At 39.8% G+C, this 14,601-nt stretch overlaps 1 protein-coding gene across 1 annotated transcript in view; it reads left to right on the top strand.

The window, feature by feature from the left end:
- The window catches only part of LOC136258983 (synaptotagmin-like protein 2), a 38,982-nt gene that overhangs the window by 17,995 nt on the left and 6,386 nt on the right, over positions 1-14,601 (top strand). Inside the window, exons 9-20 of the mRNA XM_066052377.1 lie at positions 2,895-3,070; positions 5,806-6,046; positions 6,314-6,775; positions 6,820-6,885; positions 8,275-8,462; positions 11,666-11,765; positions 11,833-11,994; positions 12,054-12,217; positions 12,338-12,986; positions 13,460-13,665; positions 13,740-13,842; positions 13,895-14,056. Of these exons, the coding sequence (XP_065908449.1) occupies positions 2,895-3,070; positions 5,806-6,046; positions 6,314-6,775; positions 6,820-6,885; positions 8,275-8,462; positions 11,666-11,765; positions 11,833-11,994; positions 12,054-12,217; positions 12,338-12,986; positions 13,460-13,665; positions 13,740-13,842; positions 13,895-14,056 (2,679 nt within the window). The remainder of the gene's footprint in view (positions 1-2,894; positions 3,071-5,805; positions 6,047-6,313; positions 6,776-6,819; positions 6,886-8,274; positions 8,463-11,665; positions 11,766-11,832; positions 11,995-12,053; positions 12,218-12,337; positions 12,987-13,459; positions 13,666-13,739; positions 13,843-13,894; positions 14,057-14,601) is intronic.

The raw sequence follows: 14,601 nt of genomic DNA, 5'->3' as shown, positions 1-14,601 counted from the left end.
AACTAGAAGGCCTAAGGCTCCGCACTCACCTGGAGACAGTTTTATATTAGTGAGGTCTATCTGTGATGGTAAGTGAAATGGTACGACGATTCTATTTAATGCCTATCAAAACAAGTAGCACGTGACATGCATACCATTGTTGTGACGTGTTCGCTCTTCGGTTTGCTTGTCAAACTTAGAGAAGTAATGGATCCTAGAGAGAAGACGGGCTGGAAAGTAGATGTAAAACGGGTTAGTGTTAATTAGTCAGGTGATAGGTGCTTCATTACGGCTGGTTGTTTACAGGCGACTTATTATAAATAACGCTAGCTAGCTAGTGTCAGTTTCTCCAGCTCATCAGCCTATCGGAGTCATAACTTGGAGAGAGGGTGCTTGCAGAATAATGTAAGAAGGCTGGAAGTAAGTCTCTTATAAAGTAATGTACAATCGAGATACTCTAATAGAGCAGTCACTTAATTGTAGTAGAGCGCACACATTTAATTACCCACAGTGTGCATCTGGTTACTGGTTAGTTATGTTATACTATTTACAAGAAAGTGAGGTTGCTAAAGTAGCTGTGTGTTATCTTGCAGACATTCTCAAATTGATATATACTCTAATAGAACAGTCACTTACCCTAAACAGTTTCAAACTGTTGTAGCTGTCACATCTACAATTAGTTACTAAATCTATGTAGATGTAATGTAATTGCATAGTACTGTTATATGACTGATGTTGATGTAGTACCACTAAGAGTAGTTATATACTGTTTTATTATTGTCTTGAATGCAGTGTGCTAGCTTGTCCCATTGGTTGAGTTGATTTGAGATCATAGTTATTTTGATCATGCTTTAACCACCTAATATCCTCACCAGGGGGTTGTCATGTTGGTGTATGTACTTGGTTGTATGTGATGCGGTCCTAGTTATACAATGAAGTACTAAAGATGATACGAAATGCGGTTAAAATTACGTCATGTAATGAATAAATAATAATTAATGTTCTCGAAAACTGCGAGGTCTAGAGACATGAACTAACCGGGGATAGATTCGCCTGTGAATGAGGGCACAAACGTATAATCGTCATGCCCGTTCGTGCTGATGACCTGACCATACATGAAATTCTATATAACACCCAGCACCACACCCTTGCTTATTTACAGATTGCGCGAAGGAGAAGACTAGCGATGTCTGTGAAGTGACAGCAGGAGAGCCAGAGGCCACTTTACACGTAAACAAGAAGATTACAAGTAAGTTTTTATGTTTGTAACTTCTCAAGTCTCCATGCCAGCTGCCAGTGGATTCATTCACATAAAATATGTAAATAAACAATACAAGAAAACATTTAAACATAGGCCACGCTCTTTACAATACAGTTACATATAAAATACAAGTAAACAATTTTGTCTTGTGCAGCTGACATGGCCAACTTCCTTTGTGTTGGTGTCAGACAATTCAATACATGCTTAATCTTTTTTTCCTTCACCTGGCGTAGCTACTAGGCTCTGGCTGGCTTGGCTGTCTTCCTTTATCTAGTTCATCTGGCTTGCATACGCCTACAGTATTGCGTAGCTATCTCCTGCAAGTTGTGTATGCATACGTAATTATAATGTGTCACCCATCACTGTGCCATTGCTACACCACTGGTGATCCTTATTTAGCTCTAGTTGATGTTGATACTTCATTGTATATTGGGTAATAATTTTTATCTGGTGATGTTGCCTATAATGTATTGCTGCATACAATACTGCAATAATGTACAGTTCTCTCCTGTATGTTTTGTATACATATACTTTGTACACATCACTGTGCCATTACCACACCAATGATGTACTGGCACTTAGCTACCAGTGGCCTTTAGTTACGATGCCACTATTGTGTTGTATCTGTCACTACTGTGAAATATTGAGATGATTTGGGGATCATGCCTTCACCACCTAATAGCCTCACCGGGGGGCTGTCACGTTGGTGTATGTACTTGGTTGTATGTGACGCGGTCCTAGTAATAAGAATAATAATAATATGAACAAAAGGGCAAATTTCAGTTTTGTCCCAAATACACATACTGTTTCCTTTTCACTTGATACTTACTAGCAGACATGGGGCCAAGTACATGAGTACTTATACTTAAGTACACTTAAGTACAGATTTGAAAGTACTTGTACTTTACTTAAATACTTTCTTAAATTCCCCAGTGTACTTGTACTTATACTCAAGTACTTTGCTAAGTACTTGTATGTACTTGAGTACTTAAAGTACTTGTAAGTACTTGTAAGTACTGCAAACATTGTACATAGTTTGTACACAGTGGGTGTACAATAAGAATATCAAAATTGTATGAAGGTGCAGTTTACAACTTCTTGCGATTCTTCTAATGCCTTCCCCAACCTTAGTATGTATAATGTTGCCATGATTAACGATGTCGCCAATGCTGTTGTTCAAGTCAGTGCGTTTTAAGAGTTTAAGAGAGAGAATAGTTGACAAAAACCAACCCCCCTAGGCACACTTACATACTACAATACACTGAATACAGCATATATTTTACTACAGCAAAATGTACTTGTACTTTACTTAAGTACTTCCAGCATGTACTTGTACTTTACTTAAGTACTCTCTTGATTGCTGCTGGAGTACTTGTACTTGTACTTGGAAAATTCAAAAGTACTTGTACTTTACTTACGTACTTTTAAATGTACTTGGCCCCATGTCTGCTTACTAGTGGACCTATACTCATTGCAAAGAACCACCGGAGGGTTGTTTTGAGTTGAAGGATGCTTTTCAAGGTGGTTTTTAGGTGTGCGTTCTATTAGGATTTTGCAAAAACATGGGTGATCTCGTGGTTCATGATAGCAGTTCAGTTAACCAGGGGCTTAGCTCCCACTGTATCATTCCCTCATTGTACTTGTCCTCCCATAGGAGCAGTCTGTGATACAAAGTGCTGGAGAGTTAAGGATGTCACTACTTTATGAACCTTCTGAGGATGATGATGAGGAAGAAGATGCTAAGAAGAAAAAGAAACACCCCAATGGAAAACTACATGTGCATATCCTTGAGGCTAAGAATCTCTTCTATGATCACTCCTTTGTGAAATGGTGTGTCTGTCTGTATGTGCATATGCCCTGATTTGTCCGTCGTTGTTGACATCCTGTAGTGCATCTGTATGTGTGTATGTCCTGTATGTGAGTGTATGGGTCTATACATCTTGTAGTGTGTCTGTATGTGTGTATGACCTGTATGTGAGTATATGGTCTGTACATCTTGTAGTGTGTCTGTATGAGTGTATGTGAGTGTATGGTCTGTACATCTTGTAGTGTGTCTGTATGTATGTATGTCCTCTATGTGAGTGTATGGTCTGTACATCTTGTAGTGTGTCTGTATGAGTGTATGTGAGTGTATGGTCTGTACATCTTGTAGTGTGCCTGTATGTATGTATGTCCTCTATGTGAGTGTATGGTCTGTACATCTTGTAGTGTGTCTGTATGAGTGTATGTGAGTGTATGGTCTGTACATCTTGTAGTGTGCCTGTATGTATGTATGTCCTCTATGTGAGTGTATGGTCTGTACATCTTGTAGTGTGTCTGTATGAGTGTATGTGAGTGTATGGTCTGTACATCTTGTAGTGTGCCTGTATGTATGTATGTCCTCTATGTGAGTGTATGGTCTGTACATCTTGTAGTGTGTCTGTATGAGTGTATGTGAGTGTATGGTCTGTACATCTTGTAGTGTGCCTGTATGTATGTATGTCCTCTATGTGAGTGTATGGTCTGTACATCTTGTAGTGTGTCTGTATGAGTGTATGTGAGTGTATGGTCTGTACATCTTGTAGTGTGCCTGTATGTATGTATGTCCTCTATGTGAGTGTATGGTCTGTACATCTTGTAGTGTGCCTGTATGAGTGTATGTGAGTGTATGGTCTGTACATCTTGTAGTGTGTCTGTATGTGTGTATGTGAGTGTATGGTCTGTACATCTTGTAGTGTGTCTGTATGTGTGTATGTGAGTGTATGGTCTGTACATCTTGTAGTGTGTCTGTATGTGTGTATGTGAGTGTATGGTCTGTACATCTTGTAGTGTGTCTGTATGTGTGTATGTGAGTGTATGGTCTGTACATCTTGTAGTGTGTCTGTATGTATGTATGTCCTGTCTGTATGAGTGTATGTGAGTGTATGGTCTGTACATCTTGTAGTGTGTCTGTATGTATGTATGTCCTCTATGTGAGTGTATGGTCTGTACATCTTGTAGTGTGCCTGTATGTATGTATGTCCTCTATGTGAGTGTATGGTCTGTACATCTTGTAGTGTGTCTGTATGAGTGTATGTGAGTGTATGGTCTGTACATCTTGTAGTGTGCCTGTATGTATGTATGTCCTCTATGTGAGTGTATGGTCTGTACATCTTGTAGTGTGCCTGTATGAGTGTATGTGAGTGTATGGTCTGTACATCTTGTAGTGTGTCTGTATGTGTGTATGTGAGTGTATGGTCTGTACATCTTGTAGTGTGTCTGTATGTGTGTATGTGAGTGTATGGTCTGTACATCTTGTAGTGTGTATGTGAGTGTATGGTCTGTACATCTTGTAGTGTGTCTGTATGTGTGTATGTGAGTGTATGGTCTGTACATCTTGTAGTGTGTCTGTATGTATGTATGTCCTGTCTGTATGAGTGTATGTGAGTGTATGGTCTGTACATCTTGTAGTGTGTCTGTATGTATGTATGTCCTCTATGTGAGTGTATGGTCTGTACATCTTGTAGTGTGTCTGTATGTGTGTATGTGAGTGTATGGTCCGTACATCTTGTAGTGTGTCTGTATGTGTGTATGTGAGTGTATGGTCTGTACATCTTGTAGTGTGTCTGTATGAGTGTATGTGAGTGTATGGTCTGTACATCTTGTAGTGTGTCTGTATGTATGTATGTGAGTGTATGGTCTGTACATCTTGTAGTGTGTCTGTATGAGTGTATGTGAGTGTATGGTCTGTACATCTTGTAGTGTGTCTGTATGTATGTATGTGAGTGTATGGTCTGTACATCTTGTAGTGTGTCTGTATGAGTGTATGTGAGTGTATGGTCTGTACATCTTGTAGTGTGCCTGTATGTATGTATGTCCTCTATGTGAGTGTATGGTCTGTACATCTTGTAGTGTGTCTGTATGAGTGTATGTGAGTGTATGGTCTGTACATCTTGTAGTGTGTCTGTATGTGTGTATGTGAGTGTATGGTCTGTACATCTTGTAGCGTGTCTGTATGTGTGTATGTGAGTGTATGGTCTGTACATCTTGTAGTGTGCCTGTATGTATGTATGTCCTCTATGTGAGTGTATGGTCTGTACATCTTGTAGTGTGTCTGTATGAGTGTATGTGAGTGTATGGTCTGTACATCTTGTAGTGTGTCTGTATGTGTGTATGTGAGTGTATGGTCTGTACATCTTGTAGTGTGTCTGTATGTGTGTATGTGAGTGTATGGTCTGTACATCTTGTAGTGTGTCTGTATGAGTGTATGTGAGTGTATGGTCTGTACATCTTGTAGTGTGTCTGTATGTATGTATGTCCTCTATGTGAGTGTATGTGAGTGTATGGTCTGTACATCTTGTAGTGTGTCTGTATGTGTGTATGTGAGTGTATGGTCTGTACATCTTGTAGTGTGTCTGTATGAGTGTATGTGAGTGTATGGTCTGTACATCTTGTAGTGTGCCTGTATGTATGTATGTCCTCTATGTGAGTGTATGGTCTGTACATCTTGTAGTGTGTCTGTATGAGTGTATGTGAGTGTATGGTCTGTACATCTTGTAGTGTGTCTGTATGTGTGTATGTCCCACTTCACCATGCTACCACTACAGCTTGCTGAGACCTGGTAAGCAGAAGGCACATCATCCCCAGCAGACTCACATTATTACACAACCAAAGTGTCCGGTCTATGACGAGCAGATGGTATTTGAGAAAGTTTCTGCAGAGACACTATCAACAGCTCATGCTCTAGAGGTTTCAGTGTGGGATGCTCACTTCAATGCTTACCCGATGGGTGTGGTTAGGCTGGGACCACAGCCAACACCTGACAGTAAGCCATGGATGGACTCCCAGGTGTGTGTAGTGTAGAGTGTACATAGCTAGAAATTGTAGTTAGCTAAAGTTGTGGGGTTTAATTAACCCGTTAAAGCCCCCGAGTGCACCAGTGCATTTAAAATTATGTGCATTTGCACACACTAATGTTTTGTCGGGTCTCTACATGTTCTTCACACCATTCTGTAATGGTATACAGCAATATAGGCCAGGATAAAATGATTGTAGTAGTAAATTTACTATTTATGCTGTAAAACGCTGTGTTACTATCGTACTATATGTTAATAGGATGCAGAGGTGAGTCACTGGGAGGCCATGTTGTCAAACCCCAATCAGTGGGTGGAGCAGTGGCAATTGTTACGACCAGATGGTGACTGCAGAGATGTCACTAAGTCGTACACTTTGACGAGGAGTTGCGATGACATACTGTCACCACAGCATAGTGATGGTGACAAAGAAGAGCAGTTTAGCTCCAGCATGCCGATAGTTCATCCCAGCAGTGACAATCATGTCCAAATGATCAACTCATTATCAACTACTGAAAGCATTTCCTCCAGTGTACCCAAGCCGGACACTGCTACCACTGTTGCTACTAGCAACAACGACCAGCCAGTTGAAGAACCTCAGCCACCAATTGTTAATCAACTTAGTACTGAAGATAAGGTGACGGCTGAGAACAGGGAACTAAATCGTGGGGATACTACTGACAGCAATACATTATTCACAACAAGTACTGATAGCAATAAAAAGGTACTAACATTGATGATGATGACATAATAATGATGTCATTACAGCATGTATCACATGAGAATGAATGGTCATATGAGGATCCTAGGCCAAGGACCACTAGTAATGCCAGCGTGAGTTTAACTTTGCTAAAACCGATCTTATCACCTGTGACAGCAGAGACATAAATATATGAATGTATTATTAATGAGTCCAAAGCAAATAGAGTCAAGTGGTCTGTGCTTTTTCCAGCCTCAGTGGCTAGCTTGATAGATCTTTTGGTTGGATGTTTCATGATGTTTGGGAAATAGTCCTGTGCCATTATTTCATTTTAGCCCCTTGGTAGCCTGTAATGTAGTATACTTCATCTTTTTAAAGCAACGCATTGTCCACCACCAACCTCGCCCCCACTACTCCTATTGGAGGTCACCTGATTTGTTCAAGCTCACAAAAATACTCTAAATGTGACAAACCCAGACAAAACCAGACAAAACCAGACAAAACCAGACAAAACCAGACAAAACCAGGCTTTCATGTACATCCAATTGTTTGACTTTGACCAACTGTAACATGACCTTCCAGCATGCTGTTGACCTGAAGATTTCACACACTGCTTCCATTACAAAAGTGCAGGTGAAAATTTGAAGCTGATGGCGTACTCCTACACTAAGTTATCATCTCTCAAAGTTATAAAACTGGATGTGTGTGGAAGCCTGGTTTTGTAGGCCACTTGTGCAGTGGGGATGATTTGGAAGGTAAGGAATTGGTGATACTAGGTACACATACATAGCTTCAACCATTGGTGAACCATTATGCCAAGAGTTAATAATAAGAGAGGAGAGTGTCTAACGCCATATAGTCCTGTAACAGATGATTGCGCAGAAGTTAAACGGCTTCTTTTCCGCGTAACGTACAAACTGGCTAGTATATTTTCGCATTTAACCACAAAGGCTATCCCAGACACAAGGGCGTGCGTTCAACTCGATGTTCAAGTTCACCACGAAGAGCATCGCTCTGTTGCGTAAAGAAGTGTGGCTGTTAACCTCGAAGATAACTCTGGGGGAGAGCGTCTGAGAAACCAATAAACACTGAACCAAAGCAGGAGTATCGCTTCGAATTTTCACTGCGTCGCCATGTTACCCTACCTTTGAGCATTCTTCAATTGTAGGAGCACTGTTCCCTGTACATACAGCTCAGTCTTTAAGTTCAGTCTTTGAATATTCTCGAGGATTCATCACAGTGCGGCTAAACTAATTGCGGTAAGGAAACAAACAAATACTAGAAGCCTATACGTTACACGAAAAGGAAGCCATTTAACTTCTGCACAATCATCTATTACAGGCCTATGCAGCGTTAGACACTCTCCTTTCTTATTATTAACTCTTGATTATACTGTATAACACTTTAACATTTCTCACTACTTGCTAATATATGGGTGATAAGACTGGTGATGATTACTGTCTACAATACACCCACCTCTGCTTAACATTGTTGATAATGTAGTCTGTAACTTTATTTTTTAGTCTCACGCAACTTACTCGGATGCACAAAGTGTCTACAGTGGGTCAATGATGTATACTCATGATGACATCACTGGACAGATCCAGATGAGTGTGTCATATTCTGACACAGATAATACCCTCAAGGTGTCAATCAACAAGGTCCGAGGACTAACTCCACCCAATAAGATTGATGAGAACCACACTAACCCGTATGTTACCTTATTTAGTAACAGATTGCACGACCACCTCAGCAAAAACCCGCAGCATAAATTGTTTTGTTATTATTTCAATATCATCTAACAGTGTCGGGGTTATGAAAGTTTCAGCCGATTATGGTGAGTAATTGTAGCGCTAGACAGTAGAAATATTGATTTGTACAGCAAGTTAGCGACTAAACTTATAATAAACTACACGAACTTACACTTGCAATCATAACCATTATTCTAAAATTTGACTTAACATGTTCGCCACAAAATTCACTTGGAGGTACGTTAAAGAAATGACAATGATTTTGTTTACGACTACCGCATTGTCAATAAACTCACAGGATTTTCCCATGCTCATGGAACATACACAACTGGCTGGCTTATGTGACACACCCATGTGATCCTCTGCAGGCTGTGCTCTAACCCCAGTAGCCATAATTCAAGTGTCTTAATGTGTACAGTGTAGCTGCTGCTGCCAGATATGACACAAACAATGTTTGTGTATGAGGTGTAAAACATTTCATACATATTATACTGTTGAGACTACAGGAACAAAATAAACACATTCAAACTCTCAAGTAAATGTATAGGTTTAATGAATTTGAGACTTGCTTGGAGAATTTGAAACTGGCAGTAGTTTTGTAGCCTGTGTAATTTGGTCAAAGTATGTGTATGCAAACTATACGGGTTTTTGCTGAGATCATTATAAATATTACAACACCATCCCATATATGCCTTATATGGTATGCAATAACCATTATATAAATTTCTTGTAACACTTACACTCACTTGATTAATTGGGGTGAGCCTGATCAAGCCCCACACTAGCGAGTCGATGGTACGTGTGTCTCGTGTGTGGACAAATACTGATACAAGAAAACGCAGTTAACTTACAAATGCTTCCATATAAGGCTGGTACGTACATTTATGACACAAATAATAACTGGCGTGATTTACTGATGTTCCATATAAGGCTGGTACATACGTTTATGACACAAATAATAACTGTCGTGATTTACTGATGTTCCATATAAGGCTGGTACATACGTTTATGACACAAATAATAACTGGCGTGATTTACTGATGTTCCATATAAGGCTGGTACATACGTTTATGACACAAATAATAACTGTCGTGATTTACTGATGTTCCATATAAGGCTGGTACATACGTTTATGACACAAATAATAACTGTCGTGATTTACTGATGTTCCATATAAGGCTGGTACATACGTTTATGACACAAATAATAACTGTCGTGATTTACTGATGTTCCATATAAGGCTGGTACATACGTTTATGACACAAATAATAACTGTCGTGATTTACTGATGTTCCATATAAGGCTGGTACATACGTTTATGACACAAATAATAACTGTCGTGATTTACTGATGTTCCATATAAGGCTGGTACATACGTTTATGACACAAATAATAACTGTCGTGATTTACTGATGTTCCATATAAGGCTGGTACATACGTTTATGACACAAATAATAACTGTCGTGTTTAGTTGGTCTATTTGCTTATTTTTTTGTGCATCGTCCAAATGGTCAACACAATTGATAGAGCTGAATTGCTCCGTAGATGTCACCGAGTACTTAACAGATTGCAAAACACCAGAAGAAGTGGAATTTAGAAGAGCATGCAATAAGAAGGGAACATGACAGACATATATTATTAGACGAAAAGAACCGAACAAGTGGAGCTGTGAGACATCAGCACAACAGACAGGTGGATAGTAATAATTAACTCAACAAAGATACAGAATGAACGTACAGCTTTAACAGAGGAGTCAAGGTGAACCTCTGCCGAGCACAATTCAACAGAGGTATTGTGGGGTTTGACAGTCCTGCTGCCCTGGATAGCCAAGATGGCAGAATGGAGTAAGTAGAATGAGATGACACAGCAGGAATGGGTCATGCACTGGAGGAATGGGTCCAATGGCTACTGTAGTTTACAAGTGTATTGCTACTTTGTTGTCCAAGCATTCTGAGCAGTCTTACAGTAGAACACTTCACTGGCTGAGGTGTAAGTTAACTTTTCTTTACTCTGTTCAGCAATAACTTGTCTATGGGATCTAGGTCATCTTAAGTGCCATAATACACCCCCCCAAGATGTTAGAACATGATAATCCTTACCTGTGAATCTGTCGAGCGAGGCTGCAGCAGTGATGCTATGAATGCCATGCCAACTGCTACCTCCAGACCCAATGCAGTAAGCCCTATCACTGCTCCTGTAAAGTGTACTTACCAATAAAGACAAAGCTGATAAATTATAACTTCTCCTCACTGTTTCCAAACTGGTCAAGGCCGAATACATTGGCTGCGAGCTTGCAAATCAAATCACTGAATGCCTTAACAGTATGGGTGAACCTATGCCAATCTTCCACCATCTCCTTCCCTAATTCTGTCCCAGAGTTATCCATACATTTCTGGTCAGGATTCATAAAGTGGGATCACCTTTATGGAGACCACTGTCAAGGCCCATATGGAGGCTTTCTGCGGCGTGTTTGCCAGCTATTAAATTAAACTAGTTTAGTAACCAATACTGTACAGTGACATATCAACTGTTTACCTTCTGCTAAACCTTCCTTGTAGATCTTGCTTGTGATTTCAAAATACGTGAGGAAATATGAAGCTACGTGTGCTTTCTGTCCACTATATCGTAACTTATTGGATTATAAGCCATGAAGTTGTGCATGAAACCAATTGTGTCCAACAAGTTTGTAACGGAAGTGCTCTAATAAGTTTTACAACAGCTGTTCAGCTATATTCAAACTGTGGACAGAAATGCGTGCAAGTTTATTTTGCAAACTGCTTGAATCACACAATTTGTGAAGTTTGCTGAAAAGCAAAATAGCAAGGTAAAAACAGGTGTAAAGCTGATCACAGGTTCCAACCTGCTTTATCATACAATGTTAAAATAAATGTCATTATGTTAGACTGAACGCCCTATACGACCGTTATTTCTCGCCTTTAACATTCAATCGTGTACTGATGTAGTGCTCGCACACAGACATGGTTTTCTCAAATCAATCACAGGTAATCAGGCATGTGTTTGGCTGGGTGTGCGATATGTGCCTGGTTAAAAGCTGTGAAAATCATATGTGACAATTATGTTGATGTTAGTTTTAATAATGACGGCTTCACCATGCCTCTCAGTTGCGCAATTGTCAGATAACATGTGTCCATACATCCCATAGTTATGTGAAGACTTATCTACTACCTGACCGGAGTAAGTCAACTAAGAAAAAGACTGCAGTTAAGAAAGGAGTTGACCCCATCTTTAATGAAACTATTAAGGTAGTAACAATCATTACATGTGGTGATGTTTACCAGTAGATATTATGTGATGTCACTATCACTATAGTATCCAATCAAACGTCAGGAACTGTCCAAACACACCCTCAAGGTGGGGGTGTGGCATAATGACTTTTGGAGACACAACTTGTTCTTGGGGGAGATCACTCTACCACTGGACAAAGTTGACTGGTCCAACCCTTCTGATAAGTGGTATGAGCTAGAAGAACCGGTAAGAGGTCATTCTGCACACACAACACTTTACTAGTACATGTAATTTCTCTTCTTCAGAGTTATGACTCTTGTGGTCAATCAACTGATCGAGGACAGCTGAAGGTGGCCCTGCAGTTTAATATTACAACTGAATCAAAGCAGAAGGGGAATCTTGTGGTCACTATTATCAGTGGCCATAGGTTACTACAAGATGAAAAAACTATTAACCCTGTAGTGAAATGGTGAGTAGTTTACTGACTAGTATAATGAGTAGTTTACTGAGTAATTTATTTACTGGTATACTGAGTAGTATACTGACTAGTATACAGAATAGTTTACTGAATATTATGCAACATATATAGCCATCTTCTACCTGATCAGAAGAAAAAGTTCAAGACGAAGGTGTTGAAAGATAATCATAATCCATCGTGGCAAGAACGCTTTGTTTTTGAACACTTAATACTTGATGACCTACGACACAACAGGGTTTTAGAGGTGACAGTGTGGGATGCACACAAACACACTAAACATTATGACTTCATTGGTGGATTGAGGTTAGGACCACGTCCAGAACGTGGTAGCAGTCAGCTACACTACATGGACAGCTCGGAGGCTGAGATGTCACACTGGATGACGGTAGTGGACACCCCGGGTGACCGTGTCATGCAGCTACATACACTGCGACATACAATGAGTCCACAACAAGTCACCACAACCCAAACCAGTCAAGATGAGCTGGATTGGGTGACCACCAATACTGTGGGTGTGACATCACAACAGGAAGTGACATCACCACAAGATGTTACTCTACAGCAGGAAGTGATGACACAACAGGAAGTAGTGACACCACAAGTGACAGTAGAACAGGAAGTTCCACTACAACTCACCCCTTCACCACCCCCAGAAATAGCAGTCACTACAGAGTTGCCTAGCCCAGTGAGGTCAGAGAGGATGAGATTTGATAGTCAAGAAGACTCCCCTCTACATGGAACACCACAACATGGAACACCAGTAAGTATACAATCTGCTAATGTTGTTATTGCAGATGTTTCACTATCCAATACTTTTGTACTCGACAATCATGTCTCATGTCTGAACATGGTAGTTCGATTGGAGATGTGCAATTGGTTTGTCATTAAACTACTCTAATAGAACACTCACCAATGACTGGTACAGCTAGTCAATTCTCGACATTTGAATGTGCAGGCAATCCACTGTCAAGTTTGTTCCCTTATATAATTTTGAGTGTCATAGCATTAGAATTTTATGACTAAAAGTTACAATATTTAAATGGCTGATACAGTGTTGGTGTTTACTAACTACACAAGGAAGGTGGTAGTTTAAGGGTATGCTCCCAACTAACTACAGTATATTCCACTTATAATAAGTGCCTTTGTATATAACATCCCTAATGCAAACTATTTCACCCTCCAAACAGAAAAGCTGGATGGTATCTAATGATACTCATATTGTTGTTATTACAGAAGATGCAGATGTTAAAGGTGTCCAATAGTATGGACAGTATCTGTAGTACTGGTAGTGTATACAGTCAAGCTGGAGGTGGTAAAGTACAATATGATATTACTGGATCAATATGTCTTGCTGTATACCATACTAACAATCAGTTAGTTGTGGATGTGAAGTGTGCCAAGGAGATTGTAGGGGTCAACCATAACCACTTGTCCAACCCGTAAGTGTTTACAGTTGTGTGTGTGTGTTCTTGTGGGTCACTGGTGTATTTTTGTGTCGTAACTTTGTCCACAGTTATGTCAAGCTGTATCTCCTACCTGACACCACGAAAGACACAAAGAAAAAGACTCATACCGTTCGTAAGAGTGTCAACCCTGAGTTTAATGAAACATTTACTGTAAGTTATTCCCCCATTGTCTAATTATTGGTGTAAACATGTTTCACTACAGTATAACGGCAGTACCAGGGCTATGGAGAGTCGTATACTACAAGTGTCAATGTGGAGCCAAGATCGGTTTGGACATAACAAATTCCTAGGAGAGGTGAGGTTTCACCTCAAGGATATTTCACTATCAGACACAACGTATTACTGGTACCCTTTGCAAGAAATGGTAAGCATTGGATGGTAGGGATAATGCCACAATGAATATAATATTATGTCATGGGCCTTTTGGATGTTGTCACTTGTTATACTAGACACTTGTTCCTGTTACTGTATACCTGGAAATTGTCGTGGTATGTGTATTTCACGGTTAAGCACTTTGTCAGAATTTTCGCATTTTAAGTTTCACAGATGTCTCTCTTAGCCCAAGATTTTTGTGTGTTAAATTTCATGTAAAAATCAGGGTTGCTTGATTTGTTCTCGACCACACAGTCACAAAGGGTCTGGGTTGATTATTAATCATACTGATTGTTAATAATAGTCCATGGTCTTACAGTTGGCCAGCTTCTTTTGTGAGCCACACCCACTTTAATCAAAAATGTGTTGTAAGCATAACGCTGAGTAGTTGCATGTGTTGACATACATAAAATTTGTTGACATGCATAAAATTTCATGTTCGTAGCTATACTAACCATGACAATTACTTATTTTCTGGTATACAGTATCACTAATAATTATAATGTACTCTGTCCCCTTTGATCTGTTAATGATGAT

Source organism: Dysidea avara, chromosome 6, assembly GCF_963678975.1.
Source record: "Dysidea avara chromosome 6, odDysAvar1.4, whole genome shotgun sequence".
NCBI lineage: Eukaryota > Metazoa > Porifera > Demospongiae > Dictyoceratida > Dysideidae > Dysidea > Dysidea avara.
This window is presented reverse-complemented; position numbering and strand designations above follow the sequence as displayed.